General features: G+C 38.3%; 1 protein-coding gene across 6 annotated transcripts in view; it reads left to right on the forward strand.

Moving 5' to 3' along the window:
* Positions 1-15,502, forward strand: part of LDLRAD4 (low density lipoprotein receptor class A domain containing 4) — a 559,350-nt gene extending 543,848 nt beyond the window's left edge. For all 6 annotated transcript variants that reach the window (XM_075585414.1, XM_075585415.1, XM_075585416.1 and 3 more), the window contains 2 exons: positions 4,507-4,560; positions 5,208-15,502. In XM_075585414.1, coding sequence (XP_075441529.1) covers positions 4,507-4,560; positions 5,208-5,747 — 594 coding nt within the window. In that variant the 3' untranslated portion in view covers positions 5,748-15,502. The remainder of the gene's footprint in view (positions 1-4,506; positions 4,561-5,207) is intronic.
* Positions 15,503-18,345: the final 2,843 nt, after the last annotated feature.

Raw genomic sequence — 18,345 nt, forward strand, 5'->3', positions numbered from 1 at the left:
ATGCCCCCGCCCCCCGTCGCAATCTCCATCATCTTCTCCCAAATCGCGGTGAAGCCCCCCCCCCCCCGCCGGGCGCGTGTGCTACAGTGCACAGTGGGACCGCAGCCTAAAGAAAATAGGTGCACTACTGCACGTCATAGGATGATGCAAAAAGCGGCATACTTTCTATAGTAAGAAAGCAATGGGAATAACTGTTTTTTCCCCTCCATTTTACAAATAAAAAAAATGATGAATGTATTTTTCAAACGACACACGCCACCCCTGAAATCCTGATATGCCCCACTGGGGAGGTGCACCCTACCGGTTGAGAATCACCGGTCTACTGGATACTACTAGATACCCCGTAGCTGTATACACCTCATACATTGACCATGGCCCCTTGCAGACGCACTTGCCAGAACACCTTCCTACTGTCTCTGTACATTCTTCCTGCTTACCAGTTAGATTGTAAGCTCTTCGGGCACGGACTCCTTTTCCTAAATGTTACTTTTATGTCTGAAGCACTTATTCCCATTATGTGTTATTTGTATTATTTATATGATTATGTCCCATGTATTACTGCTTTGAAGCGCTATGTACATTAATGGCGCTATATAAATAAAGATATACATTCATACATATACACTAGATCCAAGTTATTTTACATACAAAATCTCTCTCTTAAAACAGAGCTGTATTTCTATCAGACATAATATTCATTTTAATGTATCCGGCTTTCAAGCCTTTGATTTGTGGGCGTTATAGAAACACTGCCCTATTTATTAGTCATATTTTCAGACAAATCTTACCCATAAATAATGTGTAAGCAGGGATTGCAGAAACTTTCACCTTTTAATATTACAAAGAGATGGACACTTTAAAGCATGAGCCACTCGAAGGTCTAACTATTTCCATTCCACAGGAATGCACTTTCAGTGCTAGTAAAACGTCTGGTTTATAATGCCTGTGACATCCCCATCTGCCTCTTCCCACATATGAGAAGGTTGCCATTGATTGCAGTATTATCCACATTCTAGAATGATGTTTAAAGTGACAAGTCTCCCCCCTCGGTGCTGACCAGTCATTCCAGAGCATGTTGATTTGCAAGCTCTGCTGTAGGCAGCAGGAGTAACAGTAAGGCAGGGGTTTTTGAAACATTGGTTGACCAGAGGCTATATTATCTTAGATTCCGACAGTGAATGTTAAATCATACTTTCACTTCCAATGCGCTAAATATCAATCAGCTGCAAAAAGTTAAACATATTTCAACCAGGGTAACGTGCGTCCTGCCAGCTTACTGCAATTCGGGCCACAACTTGTTGCTTAGCAATTTATTATGGTACACTGTGGTTCTGAAAGAGGAGATGTTGATGATAATCACATTGTCTGAATCTATATAACGGTGCTGCCATCTGGTGGCTGGTTGCATCAGCTGTATGGATTACAGCTGCCGAACTGGAACTACGTACGTGGAAGGAATCGAGATCCTGGTCCTAAGTCTGTATTATTGGAGCAATATGAACTCCATTCTTTCACTCACCCCATTTACCATTCTGCATGTGGTCAATAAGCCCTGATGCTTCTGCCAAAATACTATCCTGCAGGTAGCACTGATAAGTGTAGTATAAGATGTAGCAGCCCATATTGAACGCATATTGGTGGGAAATCCATAACACCATATTTTGGAGCTGTTCCATATAAAGAAAGATAACATGCCCCATAAGGGAACTCACATTGTCCAGGATTTTCAGACAAGTTGGGTGATACAATAAGGACCGCTACTTCTGTACACTTAATAGGTAAAAACACCACTGTTTATAACGTTTTTCAAAATGTATTTTTGAGATCTTACTTATTACCCTGGCCATACATTTCTTTAAACTTAAAGATGCGATTCCTTAAGAACAAAAACAAAAATGGGAAGGAGAGGGTCTTTTGGAGCTAAACCGTGTTAATTTTAGCTTCGGGGACCCTCTGCTTCCTGAGATACATAGCTCCATAGATCATGCCGGTACTTCCTGCATGTTTAGAGGTCCAGCATCATGTGGTTCCAAAGGAAGCCACGGCGTATGCTGTAGTGGCTTCCTATTGGGCAACGTGATGCGGGACCTTTATACTGCCATATTGCATACCTAGTCAGGGCTGCTACTGGCATGAGGTATGAAATGCGGAGGAGGTAAGTATTTAGACAAGCAGGGGGTTACCCGGAGCTGAAATTAATGCGCTTCCACTCTAGAGACCCTCTGCTTCCCAACTAAGACCAAAAAAAAACCTGGGTGGAAATGCACATGTAATTTTTATTTAATTTTCCATTTTTATTACAAAAAGTAGAACATATTTTTTTAGAGTCACAGACAATTGATATATTAAAATTAATAACAATTGTGTCCTACATTCACTGATCTACATAGTATACAGGTCGTCCTTATATGTGTTCCTATTTTCATATTGTTCCCTGTAATACAAGTGTGCTTTCGCTAGAACGTTCTTATACATCTTAATAATTCTGTACAATATACTTCTAATTGACACGGTCCTTCGCACACATTTTATTATTAACGTTAGAAGTGATTTTCTGGTTGGAGAAATATGGTGGTACATAAAGATAAAGGTGTCCAACGCTAAATGAAGTCTCCCGTCTCCCCTTTAAGCCTCAGGGATGGGGGCGTAGGTACAAGATCTGCCCTAAGATCTTGGGTTCGCAAATGTATATACAGGAGGGCCCCGGGTATACAGCGGGTTCCGTTCCAGGGGCCCGCCGTATAGTGAAAATCGCCGGAAAGCGAATCCGGCGATTTTCAGTTGTTTTTGCATGGGCAAATCGGCATTTTTATGGTATGCTACAGTATGAGCGCGCAAACTACGGTCTGCGCATGCGCGCCAGGCGCAACCGCCCATTCTGCGCATGCGCGATTTAAGAACCAAGATGGCGGCCCCCTTCTCGGCGCCGCCGTATCGGCGGATCGCCGAAAAGCGGGGCGCCGAGAAGCGGGGCCCTGCTGTATACATTGAGGTTATCGATAACGACATTAACCTACTACATGATTAGCACCCACCCACCCTTTCATTGGGATATTTTTAACCCCAAGCACTGTACATATGTGCACTTTTATTGTTCTTTCGTCAATGTTGAAATTGAAATAAAGTTTTATTATGTTTGGCCCATGTGCTGGCTTTTACTAGTATCTGACCTCCTACAGTGATGGGAGCGGTTACTACACGTAATCTGTACCTATTCTTCATCCGATAAGGATAAACATTAGACAATGTGGTCAATATCATTGTATATGATTGAGTGCAGGAAATTGGGATCTTTGGGTGATTCTCTTATCACCTGTTCTTTTGGATTCATGTTGTATGTATTCCCTATGTGCACCAGTTGTATTTCATTATTGAATTGAATGAGGTGAGCGGTGTGGTCAATTTTATTGCGATAAATCATATACAACAAAATTGGCAGCACACCTAGAAACATTATTAAATAATTTCGGACATACTACCACCAATGTTTTGTTACCCCGATTGTACTGTCCATAGGGCACCTCTTCCATGTCGACGACTATCATAAATACCCTCTGTGTATTAAGAATTTTATGCCAAAAAAACACGGTGCATCAAAAATTATGGCTCCAGTAGTTCAAACCGCGACTCGATATTAATATCATACAGGGACTGTTCACACCATACTACAGCCACAATGGAGTTTTAATCTGTGGAGTGTATTTATGATGGTCACGGTTGTGGTATCTCCTATACATAATATGAGTATATCATTATTTTTGTGGTTTGCTGTCAGTTTTGTTTTTTTAAGAAATTTGGAAATAAAATAATAATTGTTGATATCTAAAAATAAGTACCATAAATTAATTCAATTTTACCGTGGCTCAGCTTTGATTCTTGCAACTATGGAATCGTTTTTCATCATTGCTTTAGAAGCTTCTAATTATTTATTAACAAAATCAGTTTACATAAAGTTCTAAATAGTCTCAATAAGCTTTTTATGCTTAAAATCAGAAAAATAAATGAATAACATCTCGTGAGACTGAACTTTTAAGGTATATTCTTCTTTAAAATGAACAAGCAGAACCTTTCTATCAATCCCTAAACTGGGGCAGTAGGATAGCATTTTGAACCACTGCAACTGGTGGCTGCAAATACAGCGATTGGATCGGTAGGCCAAGATGAGGCAGGATGCCTCCACTTAATCCCTCATTTAATGATTTTTGGCCGATTATACACCCAAGCCACAGTAGGCACGAATACTGCTTCCCGCTTCACTTTTACTCTAAAAGTGGCCACGTAGTTGGCATTGCTGTTTTAATTTCACATTGCTGCAACCAAGGACATACTTGAAAACGAGCGGTAACCCTCAATGTAATTTTTTTTCCTGGTCAGATATTTTATAAATAAATACAGGGCTATGACAGTGATATAAACCCTCCAGTCATGGAGGCTTTGAATGTAACTACACTTTCCAAAGAATGATCGTAATTAAAATTGATCTTACTTTTTTCCCTACTCTACTAGGAAGGGTGTCTGTGGCCTTCAGATAGCTCTGTGTCCCGACAAGGTGCCTCAGAGGTATGGCATGTCTCATTTGTTTTTTGTTGTTGTCGATTCCACGTTCAACTGCATGAATTAAATAAACGTGGAAAGTTATGTCGAATATGTCATTATATATTTAATTAGTGGTTTGTTTTATATATAACATTAAAGGGTTAGATAACATTAATTTGTTAAGTGATTTATTTAATAAGTTCATGATGTTAAAGATGAATGTATACGGTGAAATGATTACTACTGGGAGGAGGGAGGGGTTGATATGCTGAATAATAGGAGACAAGGTAAAGGGGGGGAGGGGAGACATTGCAGACTTTGAAATTAAGGGAGAAAAAAAGGAGGTTTGAGAGTAAGGCAGGGGGTAAACAAAATTGAAAGGAAAGTACAGAGGAAATTTTTTAAATTTTGGATCCCAATATTGAGTAAATGGAGAGAATGTAAAAATGTAAAATAGTAAATAGAAAGAGTGAGGTTCTGGTTGTTTTTTTTAAATAACCAAGGACAGGTAATAATGAAGGCTAGAAAAAAGGGAATATATCATTTGAAAAGGATTTTAAAGAGAGTGAAGATGATTGTGAGACTTAGTTCCCTCACTTACAACTATTGGTTTATTCTAAATGCATATTTTACGTTGAGATTAATTTAGCACATCATTTATTCTGTTCTAGATCATGTACGCACCACGGTCCAGGGACAGATTCACGACTCCTTCCTTTATGCAGAGAGATCGTTTCAGCCGCTTCCAGCCAACTTACCCTTACATACAGCATGAGATTGACCTTCCTCCGACTATCTCCCTTTCCGATGGAGAGGAGCCTCCACCCTATCAGGGGCCATGCACATTGCAATTGAGGGACCCAGAGCAACAGATGGAACTGAACCGAGAATCTGTCAGAGCACCTCCAAACAGAACCATTTTTGACAGTGATTTGATAGACATTTCAATGTACAATGGGGGGCCTTGCCCACCAAGCAGCAATTCGGGCATCAGTGCAACCAACCATAGCAGCAATGGCAGAATGGAAGGCCCACCACCAACCTACAATGAGGTTATGGGACATTATCCAGGCTCCTCTTATTTCCACCACCAGCAGAGCAACACCCCTCCATCTCAGAGAGGGAGCAGACTTCACTTTCAACAGAACAATACAGAGAGCACAATAGTCCCCATCAAAGGAAAAGACAGGCAACCAGGGAACCTTGTTTAAGTCCTTCTAATGTGCACTTAATCTGAAGAAAAGGAAATAGTCATCACATCAGTCTGGTGACCTCCTCTGGGCTCCGGTACACAGTGCTGTTGAGGTTCAAGTGGTACAATTTAGTAAAACCAAATGCACACGTTTCATGCTGATTCTGATTTCAGTCAGATGAATGCCTGCAAATGCATATAATTATACAAACTTCCTTTCTGTTTGACTTATAGTTGTGTTCCAGGAGGAAAACTTATTTTTTAAGTTATGCTATTTCAATTATTTAAAATCTGAAAGAAACAGCACAGAATTCAAGCTTGCAGAGTCCGGTTTATACAGTAGTTGCACGATGGCAGTGGCAAAAAAGAACAAAAAAGTGTTAATCTAGTGATACTGCGGTAGTATGGAGATGGCCAGTTTTTTATTTGTATTTCTGACCGTGACGATTTAGGGGGAGTGTTATTATTTTATATGGATCCAAATTCCTTTTGTGTGTGTGCCAAGGTATACAGTGGATGAAATAGGTGGAGTTAATTTATGTTATGCTAAACATGTTTTAGAAAAGAAAAAAGTTGCACTATCTGAATGTTCAGTATATATATATATATATATATATATATATATATATAAAATATATATATATATATATATATATATATATATATATATATATATATTTTGTAGCAAAAAGTGGCACTGTGTGTTCATTTGCATGTCATTCCCCAGAATCCCTTGCTGCAGTGTAAGTGCTGTGTGCTGGGTGATAATGGTGAAAGGCGGGGTTGCAGACCTGCCTAAGACATGCAGATGAGCATACAGTTGTATTTACATTTGCATATTTGCTTTGCTGTGGAGGGTTTTTGTCACTTTTTTTACTCACCATAACTTAACTCAGTATGGTAAACCCCATCTTTTAGCTTCTCTGCATACCCAGTTTACCAACCCCACACTGATGAGACCCATGAGATGTGGGTGGGTTTTCTGGGTATGCACCTTAACCCTTGCTGTGCTCAAAGCTGTGACCATGCAGCAAGCTTAAGCCTATAGGGAACCATGTTAAAAATGGTTTTTGAAGCAAAAAGTGGCACTGTGTGTCATTTCCCCAGAATCCCTTGCTGCAGTGTAAGTGCTGTGTGCTGGGTGATAATGGTAAAAGGCAGGGTTGCAGACCTGCCTAAGACATGCAGATGAGCATACAGTTGTATTTGCATATATATATATATATATATATATATATATATGTATATATTTATATTTATATATATACATACATACATACACACACACACACTTAGTTAAGTTATGGTGGGTAAAAAAAGTGACAAAAACCCTCCACAGCAAAGCATATAGCAAATGGAAATGTTACTGTATGCTCATTTGCATGTCTTAGACAGGTCTGCAACCCTGTCTTTCACCATTATCACCCAGCACACAGCACTTCCACTGCAGCAATGGATTCTGAGAAATGACATGCAAATGAGCACACAGTGCCACCTTTTGCTTCAAAGCCTATAGGGAACCATGTTAATGGTTTTGAAGCAAAAGATAGCATGTCATTTCCCAGAATCCCTTGCTGCAGTGGAAGTGCTGTGTGCTGGGTGATAATGGTGAAAGACAGGGTTGCAGACCTGTCGAAGACATGCATATGAGCATACAGTAACATTTCCATTTGCTATATATATATATATATATGGGATTGGTATTACTTAAGTTTCTATGTGTTGTAATTTCAACTATGGAATAATTATAAGACCCAATGGATGCCTTGTGAGATAAGTGGAGGGCAGAATACCATCATGGGCTTTAAAACCATTATGAATATTTTTTTTAGCCACAGGGTCCTTACATGCTAAACCATGTTACCAGTTTAGTGTGCACTTACATCATTGCAACAAATGGTGTAAATGTACAATAAAACAAAGTACTGTTAAGTAAATAAGGTCTATAATATCTACCAGGAAATACACTTAAAGATATACAGTGAAATTAAAAAAAAATGGAACATTTCTAATAAAAGAAGTGCAGAAGTTTTAGAGGTCTTTGGATGGAAGAGAGCAAATTCCCGCATTTCATACGGTTATGACATTTCTTATTTTATGTTACTTATGATCATATAAATTAGCCTTACACTAAAATACTGTTGACGTTACCAACGTTTCACTTTATTTTAAACAATATTAATTACACTGATGAGTTTTCATTGCATAGAATATTAATTTTTTTGATCACCATGATGGATAACAATATATTTAGTCACATTACTCATCTGAACATTATTTTTCAATAAACGGTTTGAAATGCATATATATTGTATAGTAATGTGTAACTTCGGGTCCCTCGTAACTTTATTCATCATGTGCTAAGCCTTCTACAAGCAGAAGTACAACCACACTCCTTATGCTGTAGGTCTCGTTGTTATTGCAATCACTAAAATTTGGAAGGCACTATATTAAGCAAGTTTTGGAATGGTGAGAGACCAGCCATATTGGTCCTAGAGAAATGTACATTTGTTGTAGGTAGTAAGACCTTTAAGAGACAATCATGAACGTTCTTCACTACCTACAAAGGTGAGAACAAAGGAGGATATTGAAAGCTTCAGCCTTCACAAATAATATCTGAATGTATTCTCATGCTTAATGCGCATATTTACTATGTGATTGTATTCCACCAGACACCTAATTGCCCATTAAAGTGAATTGGCCATAAGGTGTCTTCAGCGCCAGGAGGTGTCTTAGGACATAGCACTGGTTAGTAAACATGGACCTCATTTTCATTCATTTGGAAACTTTGAGCAAAGTAGTCGGATAGTTTGTTTTAATGGAAATATTGCCATGATTAGTAGCTTTGGCTGCTACTATTTGCTTGCTTCCTACCCTTCTTTGTGCTAACATGCTTAGAACCATGAGTGAAACAACCTTTGAGTATACGTGGAACTTCCTAGTCAATTCCTTGATTTTACCCCACATTCTGTACTGATGGGACCATTTCCTCTTTACTGCTCCCTCCCTACAGCTGATGTTATAGGAGAAGTTTAATGTAAAAGGACGCAAACTAAAAGAGCAAGAGTACAGTTTTCAGAGCACAACAATAAGCTCATAAAGTGCAGTAAGACAGAAAAGTTTCAGACTCGGCTGTAATGTACCAGTTTTAATCCAACTAAAGTGTGCACTCTGCAACGTCTGCTTTATTATCACTAGAAGCAAAATCCTTCAAAATTAACAAGCAATTTATTGATTTGTAAATTGCTGGTAGGTGGCATGCTTTCCATTTGTTTGCAGAAGTCATACATGTAGTTATGAGGACTATACATTATTTTCTGCCTGGCAGAATGTAGGATGTATGAAAATGAACTGTTTATTCAGACAAGATGTCAATGAACACATTTCCATTTTTTCCTTCACAAACAACTAAATAAAATATATATATATATATATATATATTTAACAATTAAAGCCATCATTTAATCATCTGTAAACCAAATAGTTGCACAGTAATTAAGTACAATGGCTGTGTCTGTATTTTAGCAGTATGGTCTTCGGCCATGGAGAGATTGCCACTGATGCCTTGACAACAAACTGCTGTTAAAGCGTATTGCTGGCATTGATGTTTCTAAGTTCTGAGCACATTCCTCAGTGATCTCAAGCTAGACCATACTTTTGGGATCATCAGTATTATAATCATGTGTAGACTAAGTATATTTACAAAACGTTTCAAATTTGAGTTGTTCCTACAAACTGGTGTAACGTTACAGTTCTGATGAAAGGTATGATCAACCCTGACAGCATTATACAAGTCTTGTATCCCTACCTTGAACATTCAATTTGTGTGGTAAATACTTCCCCATTATGGTCTTGATATTCATTTCAAAACCAGATACAAAATAAGTTTATGAAGGATAAAAAAAACAAAGGTAATATAAAGCACCAAGTCAATGTGATAAAGACAGAAGATACTTGAGCACATCCGCATGTCTGAAACCCAAGGTGCACAGACTTTGGAAGTCTGGGAAAAGTGACCTGAATCAGGGACGTAAAGAGAATGTCAGCAGATTTTGCCGTTAGTGCATCTTCCATCCAATAGCTCTCTTATCTTATTAAGTTTCTAAGGGGTTATTTTAAGATCACTTATGACAGTGGAATTTTTCAACAACAGCTACAAAAGCACAAAGACGTTAGGTGTGTTGATTGTGTAAGTTAAAAAAGAATGAGTGCTGAAACGTACCATTTTATACATATGATGTATATTTTTGATTGAAGGGCTCTTTAAACCCTTTTACTGCCAGAAGATGTTGCAATACATTGGGGCCTATGTACTAAGCGTTGCAAATGGCATGTTTGGCATGGTGTAACATTGACGCACAGAAATAACGCGCTCGTGTAGCCATTTTTTTCTTCAACGTGCGTCTTAAGCAGAAAAAACTAATTATCAAATATTTAGGCACATACACGTGGGATGCGCTAAGTGCACAGATATAGATGCTACGAAAATTACTTTTTTCTGTACGCCAAAAGAAACAGTTGAACCTGCATCAAAATCGTCCAAGTTGAACCTAGTGTAAAACATAAAAAGTTAGTTTTTCGTGTTAATACAGAAGTTGCTATTTATCAACCCAAAATGTATTTGATGCAGCATTATTATTATTAAATAGGTTAACTAAATATATTATTTTCACAGTGTGGCTATTATAAATATTAAACTAATTATTTTCCAATACTAATGTAGTTATAAATAAAAAAATGCACATCTCTGTTTTACTTTAAATTGTATTTATCAGGTATTGAACATGATTCAATAAAACAACGATTATGGGCCATTTAGGAAGTCGCAGAATTACCTTTATACGACACAGTTTTTGATGGTTTGTAATATTATTTTTTCAAACTAAAAAGTTGACGCGCAAAATACATGAAATTCATATTTTATTTCATACTGTAGGCCCCTTTGTGTTTCTGTTCCTCTAGTAGCAAAAGGGTTAACATCCTATTTCCAGCATATGCATTTATTCACTCTCCCCCTTTGCCTTTCTATCCTCTGCACAAATCTTTTTATTTGTATTTCTTTTTCCTGGACAATTTGCTTCAAGTTTTTTTTTTCTTCTTAATGGATATACTTGCTAGAAATGTCTACAACTTAAACTTTATGAAAGTATGATTACAATAATCATTTACACTGTGACAATGGAGCAGTCTTGCATAAAAACAACAAGAACTGCATACATACAGCTGCAAAATATTGTGGAATTTTTTGGTTTTGTACAGAAACCGTGCTCTGGCTTTCACTGTGTTTTCCACGCGCTGTACATAACAATACAAGAAGCCACATGATTTCTCTGCATTACTTTCATGTGACAATTATTCCCTTTGTTAAATATACAAATACAGCAACAAAAGAAAAACAAATGTTTCATGTTAGCTATAATTATTTCGTTTGTTGTTGGCTACGTTACTGCTGCTGCTGTTGCCTATGTTAATGTGTTAGATTTTGAAAGTAAGGTGGTATATGGTAGGATCCTGACATTACCACACTCTTTTCCTTCCCCAGCTTGTGCTTAGCCATTGTGCTGTGATGTATCGTGTCAGGGAGATCTGCATGTTTGTTGTTTGAAAGCAACTGTGGTGCCCCAAGTTATGGTCTGAGCGGATATAGGAAGCCCCCTGTGCTCTGTCACTTCCACCTCTGTCGTGCCTCACTTGTAAATGGTGCTTTTTCAGTTGAGCGTCTGATGTCTCTTATGTTTTATTTGTAAGGTGCTGTATATAACTTGAATATATTATGCACATATCCTACCCAATGGGTAGAACAGAAATATTCATTGTTAATACTGTAAGATAATGTATAGCTGATACCAATTTTAACCAAATGGCATAGATTTTGGGAATGCCTAACATGTCTTTAGTCTTTTTTGTAAGAAAATTTGCATATCAATGCGTACAAATGACAGAAATCTATGTATTTTATTTTCCTATTAAATATCAATATTATATCACATGGGGGGGGGGGGGGGCAGGGAGAACAAATCTACGTTTTTAAGTAACCTGTTTATATCATTCTTGATGTGGGGAAAAAAGAGACTTTTGTCCAATTTTTTATTTTTATTTCTTCCAACACGGTTTTAACGTTTCAGCTGCTGTAAACGCTTGTAAAGTTCTTTTCACATTACTGTTACTATGTTGGACCAGTATTGTTCTTGATCCATGTTCAGAAAAAAACCCTTTAAATTATCTTGGATTGTGATGTAACCTTCCTTTACCTGTCTTGCCTTCCTACTATTGATTAAAGCACCAGTTGATGCACAGATAGTTCTTAAACGTAGAAATAAAGCACCCTCCCTTTCAAGCTTCACTTTGTGGAGTCGAGACTTTATAAGCTAATGCCTCAAAATTCCATTGCCAACACCAAACGAGATCCTACATTGACATCCACCAGTGAATTCATGCTTGAAAGTAACTACCAGCTTTGAAACTGTTCTTTTGGGAACAAAATTCTTCAGAAATAAACAAAAGTAAATAAAATGTATTTTATCAAAGATTATACCGGGCAATGGTGGTTTAGACCTCACAAACAAATGGCAACTGTGCATCTGTGTATTGTCATTTTTGTCCTTGAGAGCAAATGGCACTCCCTTTCAGAAATGATTTTTCTGTGTGGATCACTTTCTGTCTAGACAGGATATTGTGTACACTTACCATGTTTTTACCAAAGTAGATATGAAGAAAAGGCCCGTCAAAGCACTGTACACACTATTACCGTTATGACTAATGTTATTTTTGGTCCATTAAAAGGTATCACAAACTACAACAAAACTACCCCTGTGCAACACCATTATAAGTGATTGTCTACTAATACCACATAAACTTCTATGAAAGTGAATACTTTCATGTATCTAGATACAGGTATGTAATATTGAAGGCGCTTTATGTGGTAAATATATGTTATTATGTATTAAACCTACTACCAGCTCTGCACATATGTAACATGTGAAACACATGACAAAACTATATGCATATATGATACACATGTCCTTTCTATATGGGTATATTGTCTCTTACTGTAACGTACTCAGCTGCTATTGCTAGTGTACCATTCGCCAATAAACTGGGAATTATTAAACCATTCCTTGGGACTGAAAAAAACAAAACACATTTGTGGTTTAGCTAACAGACATACTAATTACATACCAGCATGAGGGCATCCATGTGTTTGCAAGGACTTTGGTTCCTTCTGACACTTTGTTTGGAGATTAGGATTGGGAACCACTTCAATAAACTAAAATACGTTGAAAAATTATTTTGTTCCTGGCCTCTTCTATATTGGGAATGTTGAAAATATTCTAGGGACAGCTTACCATAAACATGTAATGCAATGTATTATGTAAACAGGAGAAAAAAAGGAGAAAAAACTAGGAGCACAGCAATGAAAAACGAGAACTGGAGGCCAAATGAAAAAATAACAAAGATTTAATGGGACATAAACTATTTAAAAGAGAAACCTCTTTTACAATGCAATGTATTATGGCTGGGATATTCACTAAGCTAAATTAACGCCCGATGGAGCTCCAATATCCCTTAGCAGAGCTTAGTAAATTTCCATCAATGGTTCCTGGAAAATATCTTTAATGCTTGATCGTAGCAGAGCACTTGCAAGACAGAGCACAATACATAAAGAAATTATATTTGCTATTTAGGATAATAACTAGCACTTACTAGAAGCACTTAACATGGCACTCATTTTCTCACTCTAACATTGCTCTAAATTTTTTTATTCAACTAGCAATTATACACACTTCCTATCTCTTGATGTGGGTTATGGGAAATTTGGTTATCTTTTTTTCCCCCCCAATCTTGGTGACATATTGTTTCCTATTAAAACAGCATTTCATATTTGAGGACATTTCCCCCCACAGAATGTAACGGGTGCAATAACGTTGGCTACATCTCCATTTCTATAGACAAGCTTTCTAAAACTTCTTGGAAGTAGCTTCGACAGGCCTTTTTAAAGTATGTTTGATTGATGCTTTGTGGTATGTTGAACCTCTGCCTTGAAAATCCCACGTTGCACCAGTCTTCACTTTGTCCATCTCGTATTCTCCCCCAGTTTTCTCATTTAGTCTCTCTCCTTTCTCCCATTACTGTATGTCTCTCCCTACCTGTTTTATTGAACCTACAAGGATTATACTTTCTTTTTACCCGTGCACTAGTGTTTTACGCAGACGCTAAGCCACTAGAACAAATAATATTGATCATTATGTCGCAAAGTCATTTGAAAATGCAACAAAATGTCCCCGTTTTACATCCGTCACCAAAAAAAGTGACTTCCTGTTGTAGGGTTTTCTCTGCTGTTGTTTTAAAGCCGAAGCAGGCTTACCAATGTGTCATACTTGGTACTTTGCATAATGCTTATTTGTTGGGGGAGGGGAGGGGGTGGATTTCCTGAACATGAAATGCTGTTGTAAATATGGTAATTACTAATTGTATTTGTTAACCAAAATGTCACACAGTGCTACAATCGCTTCATTAATTTATTTTAGGCTATGTTGGTAAAGAATGTAATTATGTGCAGACTCAATGGATTTCAGCTTATATGTCTTAACAAAACAGTATTATTTGTATCTAAAATATGTAAATGAAATAAACATGTTTAGGTATGACATTGTGAGAATTAAAAAAAAAAAAACATGCATTGGACCAAACAAGACCTTAAATTAGATTGTTCATTACTCTGCTTTGCACATTAGAGCTACTGTAGCAAATGTATAATAATTTGGATGCATCCAAATGAGTTTAAAGCACAAGCAATATCCATTCATTCAGTTTACTACAGAAGTTCTAGGTGAATCTTGGGTAAAATTCAAAAAAACAAGATCATCCATAGAGAGTTTTTATATAATTTGCTCTGCGCACAAGTTAGCTACTGTGCTCTTTCTAGTTTCTTAGTAGAAGTGTAGACAATGCATCTCTGAAAACTCTAACCCTACCTGTCTCATGAGAATTTCTGATCCACACAGAACAATGTGTGTATAGTACCCTTCAGAAGTTAAGCATTAGACTCTTACTACCAATAACAGCACTGATATTTATTGCCTTTTAGAAATCATTTAAATGTTGTCCACTAATGTAACCAATATTGGAGAATTGTGTCTTGACATATTTTGGCATTGATTATGGCCTCTCAAATGGCATTCACATTCAACTTTTATCAGTCATCAAATATAATGTTTTTTTATATTATTTTTTAACATTAGTCATCCTTTCCCCTGTATATTATTCCACCTTTTTTTTTTGGCTTTTATTATAACCTGAAAATGTTTATGACCATCGTGATGAACACCTGTTCATTGTGACCCTCGGATGCACAGCACTGTCCACAATGCTTATTTCTAAGTGTAATGCTTACTATAGTATAACAAATCAAAGCTGCTTTGTATTGGAATTTCTCCACGGTTAATCATGTCTGCTTTGATGACGTGATATCATCTTCTCTTTTCTCCAGTACTTCCATGTGTTGCTTACTTTTTTCAGTGTTTCTCCCAGTTACTGAAATGAACAATATGTTTTGGAATCTGTATATCGCGGCCTCTCTTATCTGAACAATGGTGATGTCCGTTTTTTTATTTTATTATTATTATTATTATACCCAAGTTCTGTTCTTGCAATACTTTAAAAGAAAAATGTTGTTCTAAGTGCTGTTGTTAGTTATAAATGAAAGATTTAATGCTTGTTCCTAATACCACTGTGGTTAAACCACAGTGATAAAACAATAAAATTTGAGAATTAGCTTTGTGTTCCCTGATTTATTTATTTTTTTCTCTGTCAAAAGAGTTATTATTGCTGGAATAGATGAATGAGTGCCGTTTGGATACAGTATAGCATATGAAACATTTACATGTCTGACCAATTCAGAACATGGTGGTCACTAATGATGCATTTTTAAGGGTCATTGTCAAGACTTATTGTACTAATGGGTATTGACATTTTGGCCATTCTGTGGCTTTTAATGTGCAATGACAACTATCGATGCTCCTGTCCAGTACTATGTAGAGGTCACATCTCTGGAAGGATTTGTGCAGACTACAGATACAACACAGTGTAAATGAGATGATGTATTGTTTACACTGAAAAATGTAATGCCTCAACATATACCCCTAGAAGAACGAATGGGAGTAGAGACGGGCAAAAGTGTCACAGTTCCCCCTGTGAAATTGTAGTCAAACGTTTCAATTTATTTCAAAGCCGCAAAAGTTTGTTCAATCATTTTGTTATTAAAAATTTGAGAGAATGAGACTCGTCTTTGCTAAAGTTCCAAATTACATACATAGTTACATAGGGGCCTATGCAGATACGTTTTTAAGTTGTAAATCTCCAAGTGCACAAAATCTCCAAATTTTGGCGAATTTAACACACCATATGCAGAGAGGTGGGAAACTGGAATAAGAAGGCTAGAGCAGAAGTGGCGAAAATTTGTCCGTTTTAATGTCGCCATGTTCAGCGGAGTGACTGTGCATTAGCTTTTTTTTTTTTTTTTTTGTACTGTCCTCGCGCAACTCTCGCGCGACTTTGAAACCATTAGCTTTTTTTTTTTTTATTGTAATGTCCTCGCGCAACTCTCGCGCGACTTTGAAACCATTAGATTTTTTTTTTTTCTTCTACTTGGTCCACTGTCCTCACGCAACTCTCGCGCAACTCTCGTGCGCCGAAATTAAAGTTGCAGGAATCAATTCCAGTCACAGCGTCTCTGTGAATGCATACAGAGATTCCTCTATATACACACACACACACACACACACACACACACACACACACACACATATATATATACATACACACACACATATATATATATATATATATATATATATATATACACACACACACACACACACACACACACACGGATAGGTGTCCCAGCTCTCTCCTCCCCCCGGGGGCACAGGATATATATAACTCCTCTCTCCCCCCCGGCCCTGAGCAGGACAATCACAGCGACCCGGCAATGCATACTCACCATTGATATACACCTCTGCCCCCGGGCATATTGCACACAGAGGCCGCGCTTCAGTTCTGGGGGAAGCTGCTGCTCACACACTCACTTACTGCAGGGCCCCGGGGAGAGGCTGACGGGGAAGGGGTTAACATAGGAGTTACCTCTGACCTCTGCTTCTCTCACACACGCGGTCTCCTGCAGACCCCCTCCTGATTCGGCGCAGAGAAGGTGAGACCCTCTGCGGAGAAGCTCCTCCGACAATCTAACTGTGTCTGTGCAGGACACAGGAGGAGATCTTGGAGGGGGAAGGGAGGGGGATCTGTATCTGTAGTGTGTTGGGAACACTTCACCTGGCAACACTGTTTAATGACCATCGCTTTTTCCACCATTTACCCCTCACAACACCACCCTATCTACATCCTGCCTCCTCCCCCCTCCACCCGCTCAACACAATCGCTCCTACCCCCTCCACCCGCTCAACACAATCGCTCCTACCCCCTCCACCCGCTCAACACAATCGCTCCTCCCCCCTCCAACCGCTCAACACCATTGCTCCTCCACACCGGCCGCCGTCTCTGTATTCACACCGGCTTCTGTATCGGGAACGGGGGGGGGGGGGGGGTGGAGGGGGTTGACGAGACCACCGTGTCGCCGGGGGATGCCTGCAACAGGACACACAGCCGTGGCAGAAGTTCCCACGGGGGTAGTGGGAGTTGGGGGGGGGGAAGACAACACACAGAACGCGGAAGTGAGTGATTTGCATCACGTGCACAATACGTGCACAATACGTGCACAATACGAAATCACCTACGTGCACTGGTGGGAGGGAGGGGGCGGGGTTAACAGGATTGCAGAAAGCGTTAGACGCTAAAGAAGTGTTTATGCCAGTATTTTCTGGCGATCAATTTTGGCGTTTATAGCGCCCATAACGGAGCTGAACTTGGCGGAAATGTCCAACATTGCGTCCCTGCATTTGGCAAAACTGGGAAAATGGCGAAATGCCTGAAAAATGTAAAATTCGCCACCACATTTGATATCTCAGTGAACTTAGCGCATTTTTTTGGCGATATACTGGAAACTCGCCACTAGTACACTATTCTCTGCATAAGGGAAGCTAATTTTGGCAAATACATGGCGTTATTGCCTCTCTGCATAGGCCCCATAGTTTCATAGTAGATGAGGTTGAAACAAAGATGTGTCCATGAACTTCAAACTACAGTATGCTATATTTAGACGACAGATACTTATTTTATATTTGTATGTACAGTATATTGACCAGAGGAAGGCAAAAAAAAAAAAACTCACAGTCAAACATTATCCAATGCTGTCTGTAAGAGATGTGTGCTGAGGTACATTTAATGGAGACCGATTAGGGTGAAATTAAATCTTGGTTTTATTGAGCCTGTTCCTTTAACAAGGCTAAACATACAAAAAGAAACAAAATAAAGGCCTACTCCACTTTGGAGAATATCTAAACCTTTACTCCAGCCCTCTCTAACTGGGTGGGTAGCTGGTCTGATTACCACCCCAAAAAACAAACAAACAAAAAAAATATATATATATATATATATATATATATATAAAACACACAAAAGAGACAAAGACAATCCCCTTAGATAGCACTCTATAATATACC

The sequence above is a fragment of the Ascaphus truei genome, chromosome 2 (assembly GCF_040206685.1).
Source record: "Ascaphus truei isolate aAscTru1 chromosome 2, aAscTru1.hap1, whole genome shotgun sequence".
Lineage (NCBI taxonomy): Eukaryota > Metazoa > Chordata > Amphibia > Anura > Ascaphidae > Ascaphus > Ascaphus truei.